This window comes from Leucoraja erinacea, chromosome 29 (genome assembly GCF_028641065.1).
Source record: "Leucoraja erinacea ecotype New England chromosome 29, Leri_hhj_1, whole genome shotgun sequence".
In the NCBI taxonomy this organism is placed as follows: domain Eukaryota; kingdom Metazoa; phylum Chordata; class Chondrichthyes; order Rajiformes; family Rajidae; genus Leucoraja; species Leucoraja erinaceus.
In genome coordinates, this window is record NC_073405.1 from 20312558 (window position 1) to 20335898 (window position 23341).

The following is a 23341-nucleotide window of genomic DNA, read 5'->3' on the forward strand; positions in this document are numbered from 1 at the left end:
TAAGATCTCTCCTCATCCTCCTGTGATCCATGGAATAGAGACCCAGCATACACAACCTCTCCCTATAGCTCACACCCTCTAGTCCTGGCACCATCCTCATAAATCTTTTCTGAACCCTTTCAAGCTTGACAAAGCCTCAATGCTTATGTCAAAGCCTCAAAGCCTCGGCCCGTGCTTTCTTCACTACCATATCCACATGTGCTGCCACCTTCTGGGACCTCTGAACTTGACCCCATGGTTTCATGAGTTCATAAGTTCCTGGAGCAGAATTAGTCCATTCGATCCATCGAGTACTCTGCCATTCAGTCATGGCTGATCTATCTTTCCCTCAGCAGGGGCTCTGAAACACATACATCAGCCGTACAGCTTCTAAAGGGAGTAAATCATGATAACGATGTCTTTAACCAAGGATGTTCCAGTCATCTTTGGTTGACATTTCATAAGGTGTTCAAGTTACATGTAACACCCAACTGTAACAAAAAAAAAAATCTCGGCAATTTCCCCCCATAATCATTCCATCCATTTCATCGTGCACCCTCCAAATCTTGTTTTGTTCTTACGAAAATTGCCCTAACCTATTCAATCTTTCCTTATTGCTGTTGTCTCTGTTTTTGCAAATCTTGATTTTTTTCCAATGTTTCTATGTCCTTTTTATCGAAGGAAGGCCAAAAATGTATTGAGTGCTTGCTGAAATGCCTGTACAAATTGTAACAGCTTCATTAATTTTCAATTCTGTAGCCTAAAAAAAATGACTTTCAGCTTTTCAATTGTGTTTTTAAATGCCTGGTTGACCTGCGAAGCTGCTTTGAATCAATTATTCATTTGTATCCCAGGATCTCGCTGCTTGTTTATTGACTGCGCCAGATTAAATGTCCCCATGTTAACAGATGTTTACAACGTAACAGCTCAAGTGTCAGGTCTTCTGATGTCCTTATGTGTTGTGCCCCATTTTCCCTCTTTAGCTGTACCCCTCCCAGCTTGGTACTATCCACAGATTATGATATTGAGTTACTTGTTGCTACATCCGCGCCATCAATGTAAATTATGAGTAAGTGTGATCATTGTGAGGCATTGTTTTCTGCCTTCCTCCCCTCTGACTAATCAACCTGCACTCACTCCCTCACCCTGCACCTATTGATTATCTAATCAATTTAATCTCCATCCAACTATTGATACTCTGACTCCACTTCCCCTAACTTTAATTGTGACCCTTCATGTGATACCTTATTGAAGGTCATACGAAGATCTGAACTTATTCTAGTTAAACGCTCGGCCTTTTACAATTGCTAGGGTGTCAAACATGCGGGTCGTACACATTCAGTGGCATCAAGTGCTTTATAAGCTTTACATTCTGGATAGAGAGTCCCACTGTTTCCGGATAGATGCAGTCTTGGGGTTTTGACAAAAATTCCCCTTTCTGAAAATGTCCCTTTCTGATTTGGATGTAACTGAATATGTTTCATGTGCTTGACGATCCCAAAAGTGAAACGAGAAAAAAAAAAACTTTTCGAAGCAATAACATATCTGCTTTATTCCCCTTGTGAATGAGGACAGAATGACAGGGATTAAGCCAAGCGTATCTAATCAAACTAACGTTTGCTTGTGTATAACTTAAATGCAAAATGTGCGGTTTGTTTGTGTTTCTTGCTCACTGGATCCCCTGCTGCTTGCTCTTGCCCTCACTCACTGGCGTTTTCCTCCCAGCTCCCCGCACATCCCTCTATCTTCCTACCTGTTCTCTCCCTCCCTCACATTGTTCTGTTAGAATGAAGCGCCCCATTCTGCCACAGTAGCCACCGAGTTGAATGGACACTGATGTCTATAATATCTTGTCTTGCCCTCGTATAGAGTCCAGTTCCCTGCTGACTGATGTGTATGTTTTGACAGTATTGACAATTCTCCGAGCTTTCCCATGTCGAATCCGGCTCTCTGACAAGGATTCTGCCTCTGCAGTTGAAGAAGAGGTAAAGCATTATTTTCCCAGGTTCCCCTGCCTCCACCCACACCCTTGCTTTTGCTCCTGAAGGTCGTATCTCTTTAGCAGAGACAGTTGTTTGGGTGGCATGTATGATCCAGACATTGCCCAAGTGAAAAATGTAGTGTATTGGCTAACAACACCATGGTTGAGCCAAATCCTACCCAAAGCCAACTGAACACCTACCCCATTGCAGAAACTTTACTAAGTAAAGCTCTGAAGCTCCAGTAGAGATCGTAGAAGTTTTACTGAGTTTGTGAATTTAGTTTAGTTTAGTCCTCCAAATTGTGTGGCCCAGTGGAGTCTAAGAGCACCATAACTTGTAGTGACACTTGAACTCTTAGTTTAGTTTGGAGATAGGGAGCGGGAACAAGCCCTTCGGCCCACCGAGTCCACACCGACCAACAATCACCCGTACACTAGTTGTATCCTACACACAAGGGACAATTTACAGAAGCCAATTAACCTGCAGCTCATGAAACCGGAGCACCTGGAGAAAACCCACGCGGTCACAGGGAGAACGTACAAGCACCCATTGTCAAGGTTTGGCGCTGTGAGGCTGCAATGCTACCACTGTACCACCAATGTGTCAAATGCATTAGTCGAGAGGCTGATCAGTAAATCTGCCTCCACTTACATCCAATGATAGATGTCAGGCCCGTTTTCCACCAACAGTGCAAGCCCAGACTGCCAGAAAACAATTCATCAAGTTGTCAGGAGTTGCCTCTGTCTTTCAACTTTAGCTCAGGCTATGTCACGCAAAGTTTTCCAAGGTTTAAAAATATCATCTGCCCCAGTTATCCTCTACTAACCCTGCATCTTTACATCCAGGCTGTAAATGTTAACAACATCTTGTATTTATAAAATGTCTTTATATATCACCTTTAACATTGTAAAACTTCCCAGCACGATGCACATGACATTGGATATTGTGCCACATGGTTGGTTCTGTTTAATTTACTATCACGTGTATCGAGATACAATGAGAAGTTTTTGATGCATGTTACCAGTCAGCGGAAATACTGTCCACAGTGTACAGCTACACAATAAAGAGAATCACATTTAGTGCAAGATAAAGTCCAATAAAGACTGATTAAAGATAGTCCGAAGGTCTCCAGTGAGGTAGATAATAGCTCGGTACTACTCTTTAGTTATGGATAGGATGGTTCAGTTGCCTAATACCAGCTGGGAAGCTATAGATGTCAGCTCAAATGATCAAAGGTTTCCTCCATGAAATAGATTTTAAGGAGGTGAGTCAGAGGTTCAGAACAGGAATCCAGAATGCAGGGTTTTGCAGTTGAAACCTTTGGCCTGTCAAAATAATTGAGTTCCAGGATTGAGAGCTAATATAGGAAGAGGCTTGAGGAATTAAAGTTTACCAAGGTGGTGATGGATTAAGGCACATAGGGCTTTAAAAACAAGAGAAGAATTTAAAAATAATTGCTGCTGCTTTTAGTACCAATGGTAGATCATCCACGGAAGAGATGAGTGAATGGGATTTGGTCCGAGTTAGAACATGTATTTATGGAAGTCATAGAGTGATACAGCATGGAAACAGGCCCTTCAGCCCAACTTGCCCACACCGGCCAACATGTCCCAGCTACATTAGTCCCACCTGCCCGTGTTTGGTCAATATTCCTCCAAACCTGTCCTATCCATGTACCTGTCTAACTGTTTCTAAATGTGGGGATAGTCCCTGCCTCAACTGCCTCCTCTGGCAGCTTGTTCCATGCACCCACCACCCTTTGTGTGGAAAGTTACCCCTCAGATTCCTATTAAATCTTTTCCCCTTCACCTTAAAGCTATGATCCCTGGTCCTCAATTCATCTACTCCGGGCAAGAGACTCTGTGCGCCTACCCGATCTATTCCTCTCATGATTTTATACACATTGATAAAGTAGTGATGTCGTTGTCGAAATGTGTTGAGATCGTCCAGAGGAAGTCTGATTCATACAAGTTCCTGTGTTTGGAATTATATCTAAATTGGACTTTCAAGCAATTACAGGATGATTATCATCTAAGCTAAATTGTTCAGGAGACCGAGCCTCTGCTCCCTCGACAGTATTTGCAGCACCCAATTTCTCTTTCTGGTCCTCATTAGAGCTGTTTTGTTAATGATTCACTCTCCTTGCATACGTTCCACTCACTTTTAGGAGGTGAAGTAAAACATCCATAACCCATCTGTTCACATAAAGATTGGCCCTTTCTCCAAATCCTTTTCTACTCAAGTCCTTCATTTAACTCGGTCAACACAGGCCGGAGTCAACTCAGTTCCTGGACTATCTTCACACCTTCACTCCTGCCACTTACGTAAACTGTTCCTAAAGTTATTTATGATGTCCCACGTGACCATGAAACTAATCTTCATCATCTTTATCAGCCCATCTGTATTCATAATCCGAGTTATACAACACAGATACAGGCTCCTAGGCTCACCATGTCTAGTCTCTATCTGCACTAATATTTGGTCTCTAGCCTAGTGTGCCTTGCTGATTCAAGTGCTCAATGGAATTGGTTACTGCTTCCACTAGTATCGCTCATGGACCTGGTCCAGAATTAGGCCATTCGGCCCATCATGTCTACTCTGCCATTCAATCATAGTTTTTTCATTCTGAGCCCGTACCCTCTGGTTGTAGACTCTCCCATTAATGGCAATACCCTTTCCACATCCACTCTATCTAGGCCCTTCATGATCGGGTAGGTTTCAATGGATATCCCCCCTCCCCCCCGCTATGTTTGATTGTTTTGGCTTTGCTTTCTCCCTCATTTTCCCCCTCTGATTTCTTTTAAAGTTGCCTTTTAAAATCTACCTCTTTGATCAATCTGCACGGGTGTCTCTTTAAGTGTCGAAATTTGTCTTGAAACAATAAATGTGCAGATGCCGGAAATCTGAAATAAAAACTGGAAGTGCTGGGAATCATCAGCAGGTTACAAGGACAGGCAGGGGATTGCGAGACATAGACTACGTGCAGGCGGATGTGCGGTGTAAATCGGCGTCACGGCTGACACAGACATAAAAGGCCGACAGGCCTGTTCCTGCGCTGTACTCTGTTCTGTGTGTACGTTCCACATCTGGCTGTATATGTTAAAAGAGAAACGAGAGTTAACATTTGAGGTTGAAGGAGATCAGGTTCGGAACATGAACTCTGTTTCTCTTCCCACAGATGCGGCCGGACCTGTGAAGTATTTCCAGCATTTTCTGTTTTTAATATCATCAAAGTTGTCTTCTCATTCTCCTTTGAACCACCTTGGGATCTTTCATTAACTAATCCAGGCGACACAGTGGCGTAGCGGTAGAGCTACTGTCTTGCAGCAGCAGAGGCCCGGGTTAGACTCTGACTAGGGGTGCTTGTCTGTACGGAGTTTGTACGTTCTCCCCGTGACCTGTGGGTTTTCTCCGAGATCTTCGGTTTGCTCCCACACTCCAAAGACGTACAGGTTTGTAGGTTAATGGTACAAATCTGTACGGGTATCTGTCCCTAGCGTGCGCAAGGTAGTGTTGATGTGAGGGGAGTGCTGGTCGGTGCAGACTCAGTGAGTCAAAGGGCCTGTTTCCGCGCTCTTATCTCTAAACTAAAATTAAACTGAAGGTGCTACATAAATGCAAGGTGTTATTACAATTGAGACTAGCTATCAACATGCACATTGGGTGTGCTGGAGTCAACCTTACTTTTACTTCACTTGGGCATCCAGATAGTAGGTATTTCATCCTTCTTCATATGAGATTAAACCATCAATGTTTTGGTCCTGGTATTGGCCCATTCTGGTAAAATGTTAAAGCCCTTGTAGACACGGCCTATACAGCAACTCTAGACACAAGGAACTGCAGGTGCTGGTTTACAAAATAAGACACAAACATGCTGGAGCAACTCGGCAGTTCGGGTGGCATCTGTGGAGAAGATAAATAGATGATATTTCGGGGCAGGACCCTTCTTCAGACTGTAAAAACAAGATGCTGGTTTACAAAGAAAAGGCACAAAGTGTTGGCATAACTCAACGGGGCAGGCAACATCCCTGGAGAACATGGATAGGGGACGTTACAGGTCGGGACCTCTTCAGACCGTATATATGCAGCAACTGCATGCTTTGGTCTTAGGACAGCCATGTAGCAGCTCTAGAATTTGCATCTTCCCTGAAATAATTGCGGTTTGCTTCCTCAGATTTGCCAGAGTCTATTCCTACGGGGATTATCGCTGGTTGGTTGGTACCACAGTCACCCATACGCAAGACCCCTGCCCTCTCTACAAGACATCGATTCTCAGATGGACTACCAGTTAAAACTGCAAGGAACCACTAACAGCTTCCAGCCGTGTCTAGCCCTGATCTGTGGTAAGGGAATCATTGTGTGTGAAATGTCCGAACACTGCAAGTACATTGGCACAGTGATCAATGCAGTTTTATGGTAAAACAGCCATGGCCAACTGTGGACCCAGGCTATTAACTTGAGCAATTCTGCTACTTGTAGTTATTTCCTATTTGCTGGTTGGGCAAATGGAATATCGTGGGAGGTTTGGAAATAAATTGAAGGAGTGCTGTTGAATCACGGATGGATGAAATGTTGGCTCTGACAGTTAGATGTGTTGGTATTAGTAACTTGAGAAGCCAGCCAATTAAGAAGCCATCCATACTATCAAAGCGGTGAGATACTATACCACCGGGGACTTAGAGGGTGAATCGAGGACCAGAGGACCTAGGTTTAAGGTATAGGGGAAAAGATTTAATAGTAGCCTGAGGGAGTAACCTTTTTACATACTGGATGCATGGAACAAGCTGCCAGAGGAGGTAGTTGAGGCAGGGACTATCCCAACATTCGAGAAACAGACATGTACATGGACAGGACTGGTTTGGATGGATACGGACCAAGCATGGGCAGGTGGGACTAGTGTAGCTGGGACTTGTTGGCCGGTCTGGGCAAGTTGGGCCGAAGGGCCTGTTTCCACCCTGTAGCACCCTTATGACTGGAAAGAGTTTTGACAGCATTGGTTTAAAGGAATTTACCGCGTCATGAGATTTGGATTCTTTCTGAAGCCCTTGTTGTCCGAGGTTCTGCTGTACTGGGGTTCTTCGCCTGCCAAGCGCGGTGGTTGTCCCTTCTGCTCTGGCCAACACCCTGGCTCCTCCTGACAGTTAGTAGGTTATGGGGAGAAGGCAGGAACAGGGTACTGATTGTGGATGATCAGCCGTGATCACACTGAATGGCGGTGCTGGCTCAAAGGGCCGAATGGCCTACTCCTGCACCTGTTGTCTACTGTTTATTGACTGCCTCTTGCTCAAACGTGTGTGAATAGATAAGTGGCATTTAGTGCCTAGACACACACAGTGGTGCTGGCCGAGGCACTACCTCACATCTCCAGCGACCCAGATTCAATCCTGACATTGGATGGGATCTACTTTAGTTTTAGTTTAGTTTAGAGGCACAGTGCGGAAACAGGCCCTTCAGCCCACCTAGTCTGCACCGACCAGCAATCCCGGCGCATTAACACTATCCTACACACACCAGGGACAATTTGACATTTGTACCAAGCCAATTAACCTATAAACCTGTACGTCTTTGGGCAAAGAAACCGGAGATCCCTGGGGAAACCCACGCGGGTCAGGGGAAGAACGTACTAAGTCCGTACATATAGCACCCAATGTCAGGATAGAACCCTCGTCTCTGATGCTGGAAGACAGCAACTCTACCGCTGCGCCACCGTGCTGTCCCAATCAAATGTATTTTTTGTATTTGATATTTTCACATTCTCTTTTGGTATCCTGGTGCTCCTGTTTCCTCCCACACCCCAAACTCTTGTTGGTTGATGGGTTAATTGGCCACTGTAAATTGTCCCTGGTGTGCAGGTGAGTGGCAGGATTTGGGGGAGGGAGGTTTGATGGGCATATATGCAGAAAAAATTAGAATTGGTGTAGGATTAATGTAAATGGCTGCTTGATATTGCATGAGGACACGTGTGCCTAAGGGCCTGCATCCACACATAATGACTCTATGACTCCATAAGAAGTATCCACCTTCACAGTTAAGGGTCAGGGTCATCTGGCAGCAACTAAATTGTAACCAGAAAGAATCATCATCTTCAGAGGAACCAGAAGGAAAGTCAGTTGGAGAGTCCCAGTTAGTAAGTTAATGCTAAAATGATGCTAACGTTTTCCTTCTTGCAAGTGGGAGAGAGACAAGATAAAATAATCAAAATGCAGAGCAACCAGAAGCTGGAAATTGGGGATGAGAGGTAGTTGAAGGCTTACGAAGGCAAGGTGGACTGGAATGGCCAAGGCTGTGGTTTTAGTTTTTGAGATGCAGTGCGGAAACAGGCCCTCCGTCCGACCGACCGAGTCCCCACCGACCAAACGTACTGGGGACAATTGACATTTATACCGTCAATTAACCTACAAACCTGTACGTTTTTGGAGTGTGGGAGGAAACCGAAAATCTCAGAGAAAACCCACGCGGTCACAGGGAGAATGTACAAACTCTGTACAGACAGCACCCGTAGTCGGGATCGAACCCTGGTCTCTGGCGCTGCAAGGCAGCAACTCCACTGCTGCGCCACCGTGCTGCAGTTAATTCACTGAGTTTAAAACAAAGGTGGAATGGTGAAGGATTGGGTTGACGTTGTTTGTGCTGATAGATGTGTATCTCTGGCTTCGTTGTTTAGTACAAATGTCCAAGGGACAGAGAAATGGTCTAACAACTCTCTTCTTAACTTAAGGTCCTTATCATCAAGGAAGCAGCAATTTGGAATCAAAAATGTCTCCATTTTGGGTTCTTCCTCCGCCAGAGGTAAGTAACCCTGCTCTCCCATCTCATCGCCAAGTGCTGTTATAGAATGGGCCAAAAATGCTGAAGCCATTGTGTTTCTTCTGCAGCCTGTCTGCATGCTTGAATTGTGCTTGCAGACGGTTTGAGTTTAGTTTCTTGTCAGTGAAAAGCTTGTGTTGCATGCCAAACAGTGAGCGGGAAGGTAATACATGATTACAATCGAGCCATCCATAGTGTATAGATACACGATAAAGGGAATCAGGTGAATAACTTTTAGTGCAAGATAAAGTCCAGTTAAGTCTGATCGAAGATGGTCTGATGAGATAGATAGTAGCTCAGACTACTCTCTGGTTGTGGTAGGACGGTTCAGTTGCCTGATAACAGCCGGTAAGAAGCTATCCCCGAATGTGGAGGTGTGCGCTTTCACACTTCTATACCTTTTGCACGAAGGGAGAGGTGAGAAGAAGAAGTGGCCAGGGTGCGACTCGGCCTTGCTGAGGCAGCGTGAGGTTTGATACTTTTAGAACGTGTACCCATCCTTACCAGGATTGCACAACTGATCCCATTTGTTATTCTCTATGAATCTATGCCAAGCCAGACCTTTTATCCAACCCGAGCCAGCCTGAAGACTTTGATCTATGCATCATAGAACTAAAGTTAATGTTTCATTACAATCAGCTAATTCTGATATAGATAGACACAAAATGCTGGAGTAACGCAGCGAGACAGGCAGTTCTGAAGAAGGGTCTCGACCCGAAAGGTCACCCATTCCTTCTCTCAAGAGATGCTGCCTGTCCCACTGAGTTACTCCAGCATTTTATGTCTATCTCCTGTATAAATCAGTGTCTCCAGTTCCTTCCAATACATCATTCTGATCTAGTCTAGGAAGGCTAATTCTATGAAATTGTTAAGTTCACTGTGAGGTTGTGAGGGTTGTGATGTGCCACATGGGATGATGAGATGCTGTTCCTCACCTTTCTATGTCTGGAGCAGAGTAAGAGCCAAAGACGGACATTAGAATGGGAATGGTGCGGAGGATTATAATGATCAGCAATGGCAAGCTTAGGGCTGCCCTTACAAACTAAATTGACGTGATCTGCAAAGCGGTTACCCCATCAGTGTTTGTTACCCAGTGCAGAGAGAGGGCCACATTGTGTACACAATGAAGTACATGGATTTAAGGGAGATGCAAGTGAATCAAGGAAGGAGTGTTTGGGTCCCTGATGGCGAGAAGGGAAAAAGTGGAAAGTCAGGAGTTGTATCTCTTATGATAGAATGGGAAGGTGCTGTGGGATGTGGTGGAGATGGAAGAGCAGACCATTGAGCGCTCGGAACAGCCTCCTCACACCGCTGAGAGCATAAAGGAAGGCTCGTTATCCACAATGGTTGAATTCATGTGAAATCGGAGAAGGTACCGTGGTGGCATCATGCTGAAGGTGGAAGTTGAGAACTTCCCTTGTTGTGAAGGAGAAGGATGTGTGTGAGATATTGAATCAAACCAGGATTTAGTTTGGATCTGGCCTTAGCAGCAGTCATCAAGCAGAATGGTGACCTATTCACACTTGCACCTGGTCCAGACAGTGTTAGAATGGTGTGGCTGAGAATTCTATCCTTGGACTGCAGGTAGTGTGTGAAGAGGGAATGTGGACATGTGTTGCTTTGGGTTGTTGTTGCACGGAAGAGCATTTGACAAAAAGTCTTGCTATAAGAAACGGTGGAGTATTTTGGCTGATGTTGCTGGTAGTCTGTGTCCTCACGCATTGTGGTCGGCCTGTATTCTCATTTTTTAATCTTTTTTTTATTCTTTTCCAGCAAAAGCCCAATGATTATGGCATGCCGATGGAAGTAGAGATGACCTACGTGCAGGATACATTTCTGACCTCTGATGTCCTTCATGAAATGGTACCTCTGTGCTTTTATCTGAATTTGATTTATTTCACAACATGAAGGCACACCTTTGAATGTTAATAAATGCTTTGGAATACATTGCTGTAGTACAAGTGTGAGGACATTGTATATAAGTGTCAGGAAGTCATGTTGCAGCTGTCAAAAACTTTGTTTAGGCACACTAATTTCAGTTGGAAAAGGTGCAGAGAGGGTTAACCAGAACGTTCAGGGTGGCCACAGTGGAAGAGTTGCTGCCTTGCAGCACCAGAGACCTGAGTTTGATCCTCACTACAGGCATTGTCTGTACTGAGTATGTATGTTCCCCCTGTAATTGCGTGGGGTTTTCTGCGGGTGCTCCAGCTTCCTCTCATATTCCAAAGACGTGCAAGTTTGTAGGTTCATTGGCTTCTGTAAATTGTCCCTGTGTGTAGGTTAGAGCTAGTCTACAGGTGATCAGGATATAGGGCAGTTGGAAATCTGGGTGGAGAAATGTCAGATGGACTTTCAGGGGAAGTGCATTTGCAAGAGGAAAATACCCAATAAATGGCAGGACCTTTTGGAGCGTTGATTTATAGAAGGATCTTGGGGTGCAAGTCCATACTCTCTGAAAGCGGCAACACAAGTGGATAGAGTGGTAAAGAACGCATACAACATCCGTGCCTTTATCACAGGGCATTGAGTATAAATGCCGGGAAGGCATGGTGCAGCTGTATAAAACATTGTTTAGACCGCATTTGGATTATAGTGTGCAGTTCCCTTGATCACACCACGGCTACAATGTGCAGGCTTTGGTGAGGTTACAGAGAGGTTCACACGACAAGAGTATATTAAGTTCAACAAGAGGTTGGACAAAAACGTGAACTGCTCTCTCTGTGAAGCGTTGGAGGTTGAGGGGCGATCCGATAGTGTTATATAAAATTATGAGAAGCATAAATAGGATAGGATGCCAACCAGTCAACAGAAAGACAATACATGAGTGCAATCGAAAAATCAGTCATCTTTTTCCCAGCGTACAATTATTAAACACTCGAGGGAATGTTTGAGAAAGAACTGCAGATGCTGGAAAAATCAAAGGTAGACTAAAATGCTGGAGGAACTCAGCGGGTGATGCAGCATCTATGGAGCGAAGGAATAGGTGACGTATTGGGTCGAGACGTCGCGACCCAAAACGTCATAGATGCTGCCTCACCCGCTGAGTTTCTCCAACATTTTTAAATACTAGAGGGCATAGGTTTAAGGTGAGAGACGAAAAGTTGAAAGAAGATTTATGTGGTTAGTTTTTTTTTCCACATAGAGGGTGGTAGGTGCCTGGAACACTCTGCCAGGGGAGGTAGGAGAAACAGACGTGAGAGCAATGATTAGAGGCGTTTAAGCAGACACTTGAACAAGATGGGAATAGAGAGCCATACATGTGCAGGCCGATGGAATTAGTTAGATTGGCGCAGAGATGGTGGACTGAGGGTCTATTCCTGTGCTGTATGTTCTACGTTCAATGACGACGCCTGGAATGGAGCGGTTTTGTGACGACGAGAGACAGGAAACGGTGTTTTTCTTGGAGCAGAGAAGGTTAAGAGAGGACATGATTTACAATTGTAAAATTACAAAGGGGTATAGATACGATAGGCTGCAGGAAAGATCTCTCCTCATCAGAGTCTGAGCTAGAAGATTTAGACGTAGGGTAAAGGGGTAGTAATTTAGGTTCTGATGGGGGACATTTTTCACCCAAGAGTATCTGGAATACACTGCCAAAGAGAGAGATGGAAGCAGATGGACTGATGGCATTGAAGAAGTATCTAGAGCAGCACATATCACCCAGACATGGAAGGCAATGGGCCAAGTGCTAGAAGAAGGGATTAATACAGATGGGTGATCACTGGTTGGGCTGTTAGTTTCCATGCACTCTTGAGAATCTTTTTGAGACAATGTTTTTGGGAAACATCCTGATTGATGCTAAAGCCATAAAAAAAATTAGAAGTGGGTTGGACAGATAACTTGAGGTTATGGACTAAAATGGGGGTGTAAGGATGAATCCAATTGTTCTTACCAAGACACAACTAGAAGCCTAAATGGTTGATATGAGCTGTTAAGTTGCTATGGTGTCAATTTTCAGCCCTATTTTTCCATCAATGTGCACAGAGATCCAAATTGTTTCTTCGTCACTTACAGAACATAACATCAGTAAAGTAATGCAATGAAAAAGCACACACATTCAACATGAACACACTGAAAGGGGCAAAGTTGAGGGTGAAGACAGTTTTAATAATGTTAGGTTTTTCTACGATTTTCTTGATAGATGCTGCTCCTGGAGTATTACAAAACCGCTTCAGACATTGTAAAGTTCAAAGACAAATGGAATGAGCAGACAACATATTTAGACAAAGTTAAAGTAAGTATATATATTTTTTTTTTTGAATATTCCTTAAATGTATTTGGGGATCTGGATGAGATATTTGGGTGTGTCATGCAGTTAATGTGGATTTAGAAAACATCCAATGTGGTATTTTTCATTGTAGATTATCAGTATTTTATGTTGGGCACAGGCTTTGTGCAAGAAATGTTATAGAAACAAGAAATAGGTGCAGGAGTAGGCCATTTGGCCTTTCGAGATAGCACCGCAATTCAATATGATCATGGCTGATCATCTAAAATCAGCTTTCTCCCCATATCCTTTGCTTCCATTAGTCCTAAGAGACATATCTAACTCTCTCTTGAATACATCCATGAACTGGCCTCCACTGCCTTCTGTGGTAGAGAATTCTACAGATTCACAACTCTCTGGGTGAAAACATTTTTCCTCATCTCAGTCCTAAATGACCTACCCCTTATTCTTAAACTGTGACCCCTAGTTCTGGACTCCCCCAACATCGGGGAAAATATTTCCTGCACCTAGTCTGTCCAATCACTGAAGAATTTTATATGTTTCTAAAAGATACCCTCTCATCCTTCTAAATTCCAGTGAATATAAGCCCAGTTGATCCATTCTTTCAGAGGAGAGATTATCCTACAGCAAATAAAATGGCCACACATTCTTGAAATGTGGCTTTACATTTCCATTCTTATTGTACATATCAATATTGGCACGGTGGCACAGCGGTAGAGTTGCTGCCTTACAGTGCCAGAGACCCGGGTTCGATTCTGACTACGGGTGCTGTCTGTAGGGAGTTTGTACGTTCTCCCCGTGACCTGTGTAAGTTTTCTCCAGGAGCTCCAGTTTCCTCCCACACTCCAAAGACGTACAGGTTTGTATGTTAATTGGCTTCATAAAATTATCATTTGTCCCTAATGTGTGTATGAAAGTGTTAGTGTGCGGAGATCGCTGGTCAGCACGTACTCGGTGGGCTGAAGGGCCTGGTTTCCGCGCTGTATCTCTAATCTAAATCGTAATAAAGGCATGGGTGTTAAAGGGTGCATTTGTATGGCAACTTTAATGTCCTCAAGGTGCTTTAAGATGCACATTGCTTTCAACCTTTTATTTCAGTTGAATCTGGTGAATTATTAATATTTCTCATGTTTTGTATTAAAGGGTTCCTTGGCCAATAAAACACCAAAGGACCAAAGTTCTTTTAAAGTTCTGGAACACATTTATAATCAGCTGGAGGCCTGCAGTTAGTTAACCTCAGATGGACCGTTGGCAACACTGAAAAGGAATAAAACTGGAAAAAAAAAGAGCAGGAACTGAGAATGGTGAATGCGGAAAGACGTCACCAAATGTGATTGTTTAGTGTTTTCTGTTTTGAATAGTTTTTTGTGATAGAGACAAAAAGCAAAGATTGAGACCAGTTCAAGATTGTGGCTGGTGGGTGTCTAACCATGATGAGATGATGGTGAGCATTGAGACAACAAAATGCTGAGATCCTCAGTGATACTACAGTCACGTAATGTATTGTAGAAATATGGGGAGTGATTTATTTAATCCCTATTCCTTTCGTGCTACCGTCCTGTGTCTTGTACTTCTGCGTGCCTGCAGGTTGAGTTGGAAACGCATTGATGAATTGGATGAAGAGGTTAAAGCTCGCTTGTTGAAGGGTGCTGGGGACAGGGCAGGAGCCGCAAGCCAAGATATTTACATAGTAGTAGTTACTGGCATTCGGGTGGGATGGGCTGGGGAGAATTGCCTGCATTGTTCTAAAAGTTGGAGTGGTAGAGTTGTTTAGTATTTTAAAAAAGACTTAGACATCTGCATGGTTTAAACTAATGTTGAATTACATCTACAACTGTCAGCATAGCCAGGAGGGAGTTTTCCTATATTTGTTCTTTCGCACTGTGGGCATGGATGAGTTCAGGACCTTCTGCAGCTGGAGAGATAAAACACCAGCAAACCGCAACAGGATGACGCCCAAATAATTGTGTGACACTAACCCAAGTCTTCCCAACTACTCCTTGCTCTCCTCTGAGCACGTCGACCTTCTAACTTAATGTGCTCTCATTTTATTGACTATTCACGTTCGCCGATACAGACTTAATGAACCCAGAGCACGGTGGTGCAGCGATACAGCTGCCGCTGACTACAGATGCTGTCCCTACGGAGATTGTACCTTCTCCCCATGACCGTGTGGGCTTTCTCCCGGTGCTCTACTTTCCTCCCACGCTCCAAAGACGTACACGTTTAATTGTAGCTTAATTGGCTTTTGGGAAAATTGTAAATTGTCCTAAATGTGTAGGATAGCGTTAGTGTTTGGGGATCGCTGGTCGGCGCGGACTTGGTGGGCCGAAGGGCCTGTTTCCGCGCTGTATCTCTAAACTAAACGAAATGGTCACACTGCCATGTGGAGAGAGGTTAGGTCTTGGAAGCTGCTTCCCTTTTCCTATTGGAACCGCAGCAGATTAGTCGCTTCCTAAAAGCTGGTTTCGCATCCATCAAGCATCTAGCTGAGCACAGTGGCTGGGAGCAGGGATGTGGCTGGGAGCAGCAGGACAGTGGAAGGAACAAAAGCAACATCATATATGTGGGATGCCAGGAGTTGAGTTTAACAATTGCTAAGTGTTGATACACAAAAATGCTGGAGAAACTCAGTGGGTGCAGCAGCATCTATGGAGCGAAGGAAATAGGCAACGTTTCGTCCCGAAACGTTGCCTATTTCCTTCGCTCCATAGATGCTGCTGCACCCGCTGAGTTTCTCCAGCATTTTTGTGTACCTTCAATTTTCCAGCATCTGCAGTTCCTTCTTAAACACAACTGCTAAGTGGTGTTTTTTTTGGGAAGTGGACAGGAATGTGGAGGACATTGGAGGCACAGTTCTAAGTACAGTCAGTATTTATGGCATACTTGTATTAAACCGCCTGAATCGTGCAAAGTAAAATGAAGTCATATCATCAAAGCTGATGTTCATTGAAAGCTGCTTTAGTCACAAACCCAGCTGGACAAGTACAGGGCATTCACAAAGTATTCAGACCCCCTTCACTTTTTACACATTTTGTTACGCTGCAGCCTTATTTTAAAATGGATTACATTCTTTTTTTTTTTATCATCAATCTACACACAATATCCCAGAAGGAAGAAGCGAAAACAGATGTTTAGAAATTTTTGCAAAGTAATTAAAAATAACTGAAGTATCACATTCCCATAAGTATTCAGACCCTTTACTCAGTACTTTATTGAGGCACCTTTGGCAGCGATTACAGCCTCAAGTCTTCTTGGGTATGACGCTACAAGCTTGGCACACCTGTATTTGGGTAATTTCTCCCATTCTTCTCTGCAGATCCTCTCAAGCTCTGTCAGGTTGGATGGGGAGCATCGATGCACAGCTATTTTCAGGTCCCTCCAGAAATGTTCAATCGGGTTCAAGTCCGGCTCTGGCTGGGCCACTCAAGGACATTCACAGACTTGTCACGAAGCCACTCCTGCGTTGTCTTGGCTGTGTGCTTAGGGTCGTTGTCCTGTTGGAAGGTGAACCTCCACCCCAGTCCGAGATCCAGAACTCTTTGGAGCAGGTTTTCATCAAGCATCTCTCTGTACTTTGCTCCGTTCATCTTTCCCAGGATCCTGACGAGTCTCCCAGTTCCTGCTGCTGAAAAACATCCCCACAGCATGATGCCGCCACCACCATGCTTCACCGTAGGTATGGTATTGGCCAGGTGATGAGCGGTGCCTGGTTTCCTCCAGACATGACGCTTGGCATTCAGGCCAAAGAGTTCAATCTTGGTTTCATCAGACCAGAGAATTTTGTTTCTTATAGTCTGAGAGTCCTCTAGGTGCCTTTTGGCAAACTCCAAGCGGGCTGTCATGTGCCTTTTACTGTGGCTTCCGTCTGGCCACTCTACCATAAAGACCTGATTGGTAGAGTGCTGCAGATATAGTTGTCCTTCTGGAAGGTTCGCCCATCTCCACAGAGGAACTCTGGTGCTCTGTCAGAGTGGCCATCGGGTTTGTGGTCACCTCCCTAACTAAGGCCCTTCTACCCCGATTGCTCAGTTTGGCCGGGCAGCCAGCTCTATGAAGAGTCCTGGTGGTTCCAAAGTTCATCCTTTTAAGAATGATGGAGTCCACTGGGCTCTAAGGGACCAGCAATGCTGCAGAGATTGTTTTATAACCCTTCCCCACATCTGTGTCTCGACACAATCCTGTCTTGGATGTCTACGGACAATTCCTTCGTGTTCATGGCTTGGTTTTTGTTCTGACATGCATTGTCAACTGTGGGACCTTATATAGACAGGCGTGTGCTTTTCCAAATCATGTCCAATCAATTTAATTTACCACTGGTGGCCTCCAAGTTGTAGAAACATCTCAAGGATAATCAATGGAAACAGGATGAACTTAAGCTCAATTTTGAGTGTCGTAGCAAAGTGTCTTGAATACTTATGTAAATGTGATATCAGTTATTCATTTTTAATTACTTTGCAAACATTTCTAAACACCTGTTTTCGCTTCTGCATTCTGCGGTATTGTGTGTAGATTGATGATAAAAAAAAATGTTTTAATCCATTTTAAAATAAGGATGTAACGTAACAAAATGTGGAAAAGGTGAAGGGGTCTGAATGCTTTCTGATTGCACTGTATATCTAAACTGGTAATAGCTTGGATGCTAGTACAATCTTTACATGAAGACATTGTTGATCAATTCAAATGAGTCTCTGTATGCCTCAAACTATTTTTCTGCTGATTCAACTTTAAAATACTGTGACTTACTTCCAGCAGAGCAACCCCATTCTTGGTGGTTTTTTTCTGTAAACCTGCAGTATGATCTTATGCACCCATTAACTTTCCTTTAATTCTTTTGCCACTACCTGCATTTCTTTAGTACGTGGAAGGAACTCCAGACAGTTTTCACCGAAGGTTGGGATTAAACCTGGGTCTTTGGCACTGAGAGGCAGCAGCACTAACTGCTGCACCCCAGTTCCGAGACACATGCACTTTCCCAGTATTATGAAGCAAAATCTATTATTTCACACACTCAATCCATTCAAAATGTTCTTTTCTTGAAACTGATGTAATATGCATAGGGTGTTTGTGTTACAGGATTCTAGTCCCACAGCCACAAACACCAAAAATAACCCAACGTGAGGGAAAGCAATTTAATTGACCACCAGATGGCACTGCTGCGCCCAATTGGCTGTTCTGTGGCAGCAATTGAACGACCTTGCATGCTTTTTTTCAACCATATTTGATGCCAGAATTGTATGATGTTGATTAAAGGTGAAGAAAGACAAGGTGGGATGCCAAAGAGTGAGACATGGCAACCAGGAAACACATGGATGCCACACGCCACAAGATCTCAATTTAAGTAAGAAGGGAAAGCACAAGAGCTTTTAGTGTCCGTGCCAGAGAATGGGGAAACATTTGTAGCTCATCTTTTATCTGCATATTTCATAGTGTGAACATAGCAGAGATACATAATATCAAAGCAATCAGAACACAGTATTAGTAAACATGAGCAGTTTTCCACATTATTTACTTAGTTTATTTCTGGAATGTGTGTGGGGTGTGGACTATGTGGTATTCTCAAGCAACTCCTTCTGTTCTTATTTATCACAGTGAATCCATCTTCAGATGTCCTTTAGTGCACTAGCTGGATGATATAAAAACTCAGTGTTCAGTCTTAAGATTATGACCACCTAAGACACTTAGTTAAAGATTGCCCTCCCCATTCCACCCCACACGTACCCAATGCCAATGAATAAGCTGAGAAGTACAAAGCCAACTATGCTGTTATGAGAACTTTTTCTAGCCTGCATTAGTCAGAAATAAATCAGCCAGTCATTATCCTGTTACCTTTGACAATGGGTGAAAACAGGAGTGAAATTGGGCATTCATGGTGAGGAAGACATCTTTATAAAAAGCTGGACATCTTGCTTCTGAGATGTCGTTAATAGAAATTCAAATATATTATTTTCAATCTCAGCTACTAGTGAAGCTGATTTACTCGTGCACTCATTAAGAACATCCTCATGTTCAGACCATATTTTGATATCATATATCCTGACTTCAAAGTGGTAATTCAATTGGAATTTGAGGTAGCAGTGAGGTTGCGGTGAGGCTGATAGAGCTACTGAGGAAGGGTCTTGACCCGAAACATCACCCATTCCTTCTATCCAGAGATGTTGTCTGTCCCGTTGAGTTACTCCAGCATTTTGCATCTATCTTCAGTGTAAACCAGCATCTGTGGTTCCTTCCTACACATCAGAGCTACTGCCTCAAAGTTCCAGTGACTTGGGTTCAATCTTGACCTCCATTTCAGTCTTTGTGGAGTGTGGGCATTCTCCATAACCACGTGGGTATCCAGCCACACTGCAGAGGCATGCACCCTGGTAGGTTAAATGTTAAGGTAAATTAAGCAAGTATTGGAACATGAGGGGATAACGGTGAATGCTGGTAGCAACGTTGAGAGAATAAAATGGGATTTATGTAAATGGATACTTGATGGTCAGCACCAACTCTGGGCCAATTGGTCTATGTCCATGTGTGACTATGTTTAGTTTTAATTGGTTCTAGTATATTTTAGTTTTAGAATAAATTAAAACTAAGAGTAATGCAGTTAAGAAACAAGTTATGGAAAGAGCACTTGTGATTGTGCAGCAGATGCAGGGAACAGACAACTATTGCTAACTATGCCACAATGGGAAGATTCAGAAATCTCACACGAAGCTGATGTGATAATGTTACACTGGCCCAATGCAGGAGTTTGAGATGTCTTACTGGAAAGGGGTAGCAGCTTTATTTTCCACAGTGTGCAGTTTGGAGTATGATTAATGCTATGTCCCTCACCTTAATGAAAACAGAAGAGATTATAAACATTGTGCCTAGCATTAGTTGCAAAACGCCCATTAAAAAGCAATCTTCGAAGAAACAACAGACCTATTTACACATCTGCCGTCATTTCAAGCGTATCTTGGTTAATCTACTTGTACTGAATTGACTGTGAATTTAATGTAAAACTGTTGTAAATATTCATAAAAAAAATTATGTTGTAGAAAGGATCCAGATGTAGACCTGTTTCAAATTTAAATTTTTTTGTAAGTTTTAGTTTTCATTAATAAAATGGTTTTGAAAATCCACACTCGATTCGAGTTACATTTGCAATAGAGATGCATATGACTATAGTTACACATATTTTGAGCTAATACAGACTAAAAAGATAAGGAGTTCCTGGTCTGCATTTAAACATCATCATTGCACAAAACTAGTAAATACTTTCAAATCTTTAAATTACTTTTCCTTTTGGATTGGAAATCTGGATTTAATCCAGTTAACTGTTAGCAATTTTCCCCCAGCTGTCTTTCCTGACTCCAGGAACCTAATGGGAATTCAGCAGAGCACGTTCGGCATTGCAGCCAACATGAAGTGAAAAAGTGATCCAGTTTTCCCAAGAGTTGCTATTACACATATGGAAAGTCTGAACTTCCACGTAACTGAACTATGGTTCAATCGAGGTTTTTTTTTTTTTAACGATAGCCTGCTTGGCTAATTAACTGCTCAGAGTGAAACTGACCTAGGAGATCTTTATTAAGATTACTGGATGAAAAGGACAGAACTGGGCAAAGAAGGCAGCTCCCAGGATCGCAGACCTCAAACAAGGCCTCTGTCTAGAAACAGAAGAATATGCATACCCAGTGCTGAAACCCTAAACAAAAGAGCTTTGTAATTTAATGATCCAGAAATAAAATCTTTAAAACTGAATTTGTAATACACTGAAAGTCACAAATTACAAACAAACTATTGTTTTCATGGAAGAGGCTTTTAAACTTCTGGTGAGAGGAGCATTTTTACTATTGCCACTTACAAATACAGTCCACACCCACTCGCCATTCAATCTAGTATGGGCAGAGCTTCAATAAGTTTGAGTCATAAGGCTTATTTATATTCAATTGAGAAAGCATGCAAGTGAAAGACAGGCAGCAGTGAGACTGAAATTACAATCACTACACAACTGGTCATAGATGTTTAAAACCTTTTCTCCGACCAGGAAGACAAAATTATCTTTGACTCACGGGTCTTACAGGTTACTAATGCTTGCGATTCAAAGGCTGTAAGATCAGGCATTCAATTGAACTTCTCCCTGTGATGTGCAAGCTAGCTACAGCCAGCCAACCAACCTCAAAGCACTGACATGCAGGACTCTGGCCAATTTAAATGTCAGCCATTTCCAAGCTACAATAATAACAAATGACCAATATTTGGACTGATTTAAAAATGTGCTGATGTAGGCCTGCATTTGATATTTTTGATGGAACAGAGATATTTGGAAAAGTAAAGCGTGGCATTTTTCTCTTCTTGGAGTAGTCACTTGGGTACAGTTACTCAAGATCCCCAGCAGAATGAAAATATGCATCAAACTCAGAAATTGTAAATCTCTATCCCAAGATACAAATGAAATGATCAAATGCTTTTTGATAACACGTCAAAGTAATTTATTTCCAGTGACTGCATGTGATGCAATTAGCTATTAAAGTAGCACAATTTTTGTTCTCTAAAATGATATGTCTGGAGGTCGATACCAGAGTAGTCGTTCAGAAGGGTTGGCAGAACCAGTGCAGTAATAATGTACTATCCTTGATTAGCTTAGAGGTATAGCGCGGAAACATGCCCTTCGGGCCCACTGAGTCCGCATCGACCAGTGATCCCTGCACATTAACACAAGCCTACGCACACTGGGGACAATTTACACGTATACCAAGTATACAAACCCAAGTCAATTAAACTACAAATCTGTACATCTTTGGAGTGTGGGAGGAAACCAAAGATCTCGGAGAGAACCCATGCGGTCACGGGGAGAACATACAAACTCCGTACAGACAGCACCTGTAGCTGGGATCGAACCCGGGTCTCCGGCACAACAAGCGCTGTAAGGCAGCAACTCTACTGCTGCGCCACCGTGCCGCCGATGTCAGTGATGAGTTTGGCATTCATTAATCTATTCATTTCCAATCCACTCTAACCACAGAAGAATAGTACTTGGTATCCCACAGAAATAACTACTGCTTACTCTGGCTGGGAATAAAAACAGAAAATTAGTATTAGTGGTTAGATGTGTCCATATTTGTTTCACTCACAGCCATTGCAAACAATAGAAGTTAATCTCTGGTAGGTCTGATTAATGAGTCACTCTGACTGGAAGCTACTTTGGTGCCAAACATAATCACCTTCTTAAAGTGTAGCACACTGTACATAGACACATGGAAAATAGGTGCAGGAGTAGGCCAGTCGGCCCTTCAAGTCAGCACCGCCATTCAATGTGATTATAGCTGATCATCCAAAATCAATACCCCTTTCCTGCCTTTTCCCCATATCCCTTGATTCCGCTAGCCCTTAGAGCTCTATCTGACTATTTTGAATGCATCCAGTGAATTGGCCTCCACTGCCTTCTGTGGCAGAGAATTCTACAAATTCACAACTGGGTGAAAAAGTTTGTCCTCATCTCAGTTCTAAATGGCCTACCCCTTATTCTTAAACTCTGGTTCTGGACTCCCCCAACATCGAGAACATTTTTCTTGAATCTAGTTTGTCCAATCCCTTAATCATTTTATGTTTCTATAAGATCCCCTCTCAACCTAAATTCCAGTGAATACAAGCCCAGTCGTTCCATTATTTCATCATATGACAGTCCCCCCATCCCTCAATAGCAAGAATGTCCTTCCTCAAATTAGGAGACCAAAATTGCACACAATGCTCCAGGTGTGTTCTCACCAGGGCCCTGTACAACTGCAGAAGGACCTCTTTGCTCCAATACTCAAATCCTCTTGTTTTGAAGGGCAACATGCCATTAGCTTTCTTCACTGCCTGCTGTACCTGCATGCTTACTTTCAGTGACTGATGTACAAGGACACCCAGGTCTCGCTGCACTTCCCCTTTTCCTAATCTGACACCATTCAGATAATAAGCTGCCTTCTTGTTCTTGCCACCAAAGTGGATAACCTCACATTTATTCACATTATACTGCATCTGCCATGCATCCACCCACTCACCCAACCTATCCAAGTCATCCTGCATCCTCATAGCATCCTCTTCACAGTTCACACTGCCACCCAGTTTATATCATCTGCAAATTTTCTATTTTAATTCCTTCATCTAAATTATTATTGTATATTGTAAATAGCTGCGGTCCCAGCACCGATCCTGTTACTGTTATTCAAATGAGGTGTTATTACATGGTTAATTATTGAATCCAACATCTTCCCAAAGACCAATGTCAGGCTAACTGGTCTATAATTCCGTTTTCTTTCTCCCTCCTTTCTTAAAATGTGGGATAACATTAGCTACCCTCCAATCCACAGGAATTCATCTAGAATCT

General features: G+C 43.1%; 1 protein-coding gene across 1 annotated transcript in view; it reads left to right on the forward strand.

The window, feature by feature from the left end:
- The window catches only part of mpnd (MPN domain containing), a 28542-nt gene extending 12927 nt beyond the window's left edge, over positions 1-15615 (forward strand). The window contains exons 8-13 of the mRNA XM_055658246.1: positions 1849-1964; positions 6136-6304; positions 8680-8750; positions 10542-10631; positions 12910-13002; positions 14140-15615. Coding sequence (XP_055514221.1) covers positions 1849-1964; positions 6136-6304; positions 8680-8750; positions 10542-10631; positions 12910-13002; positions 14140-14226 — 626 coding nt within the window. The 3' untranslated portion in view covers positions 14227-15615. The remainder of the gene's footprint in view (positions 1-1848; positions 1965-6135; positions 6305-8679; positions 8751-10541; positions 10632-12909; positions 13003-14139) is intronic.
- Positions 15616-23341: the final 7726 nt, after the last annotated feature.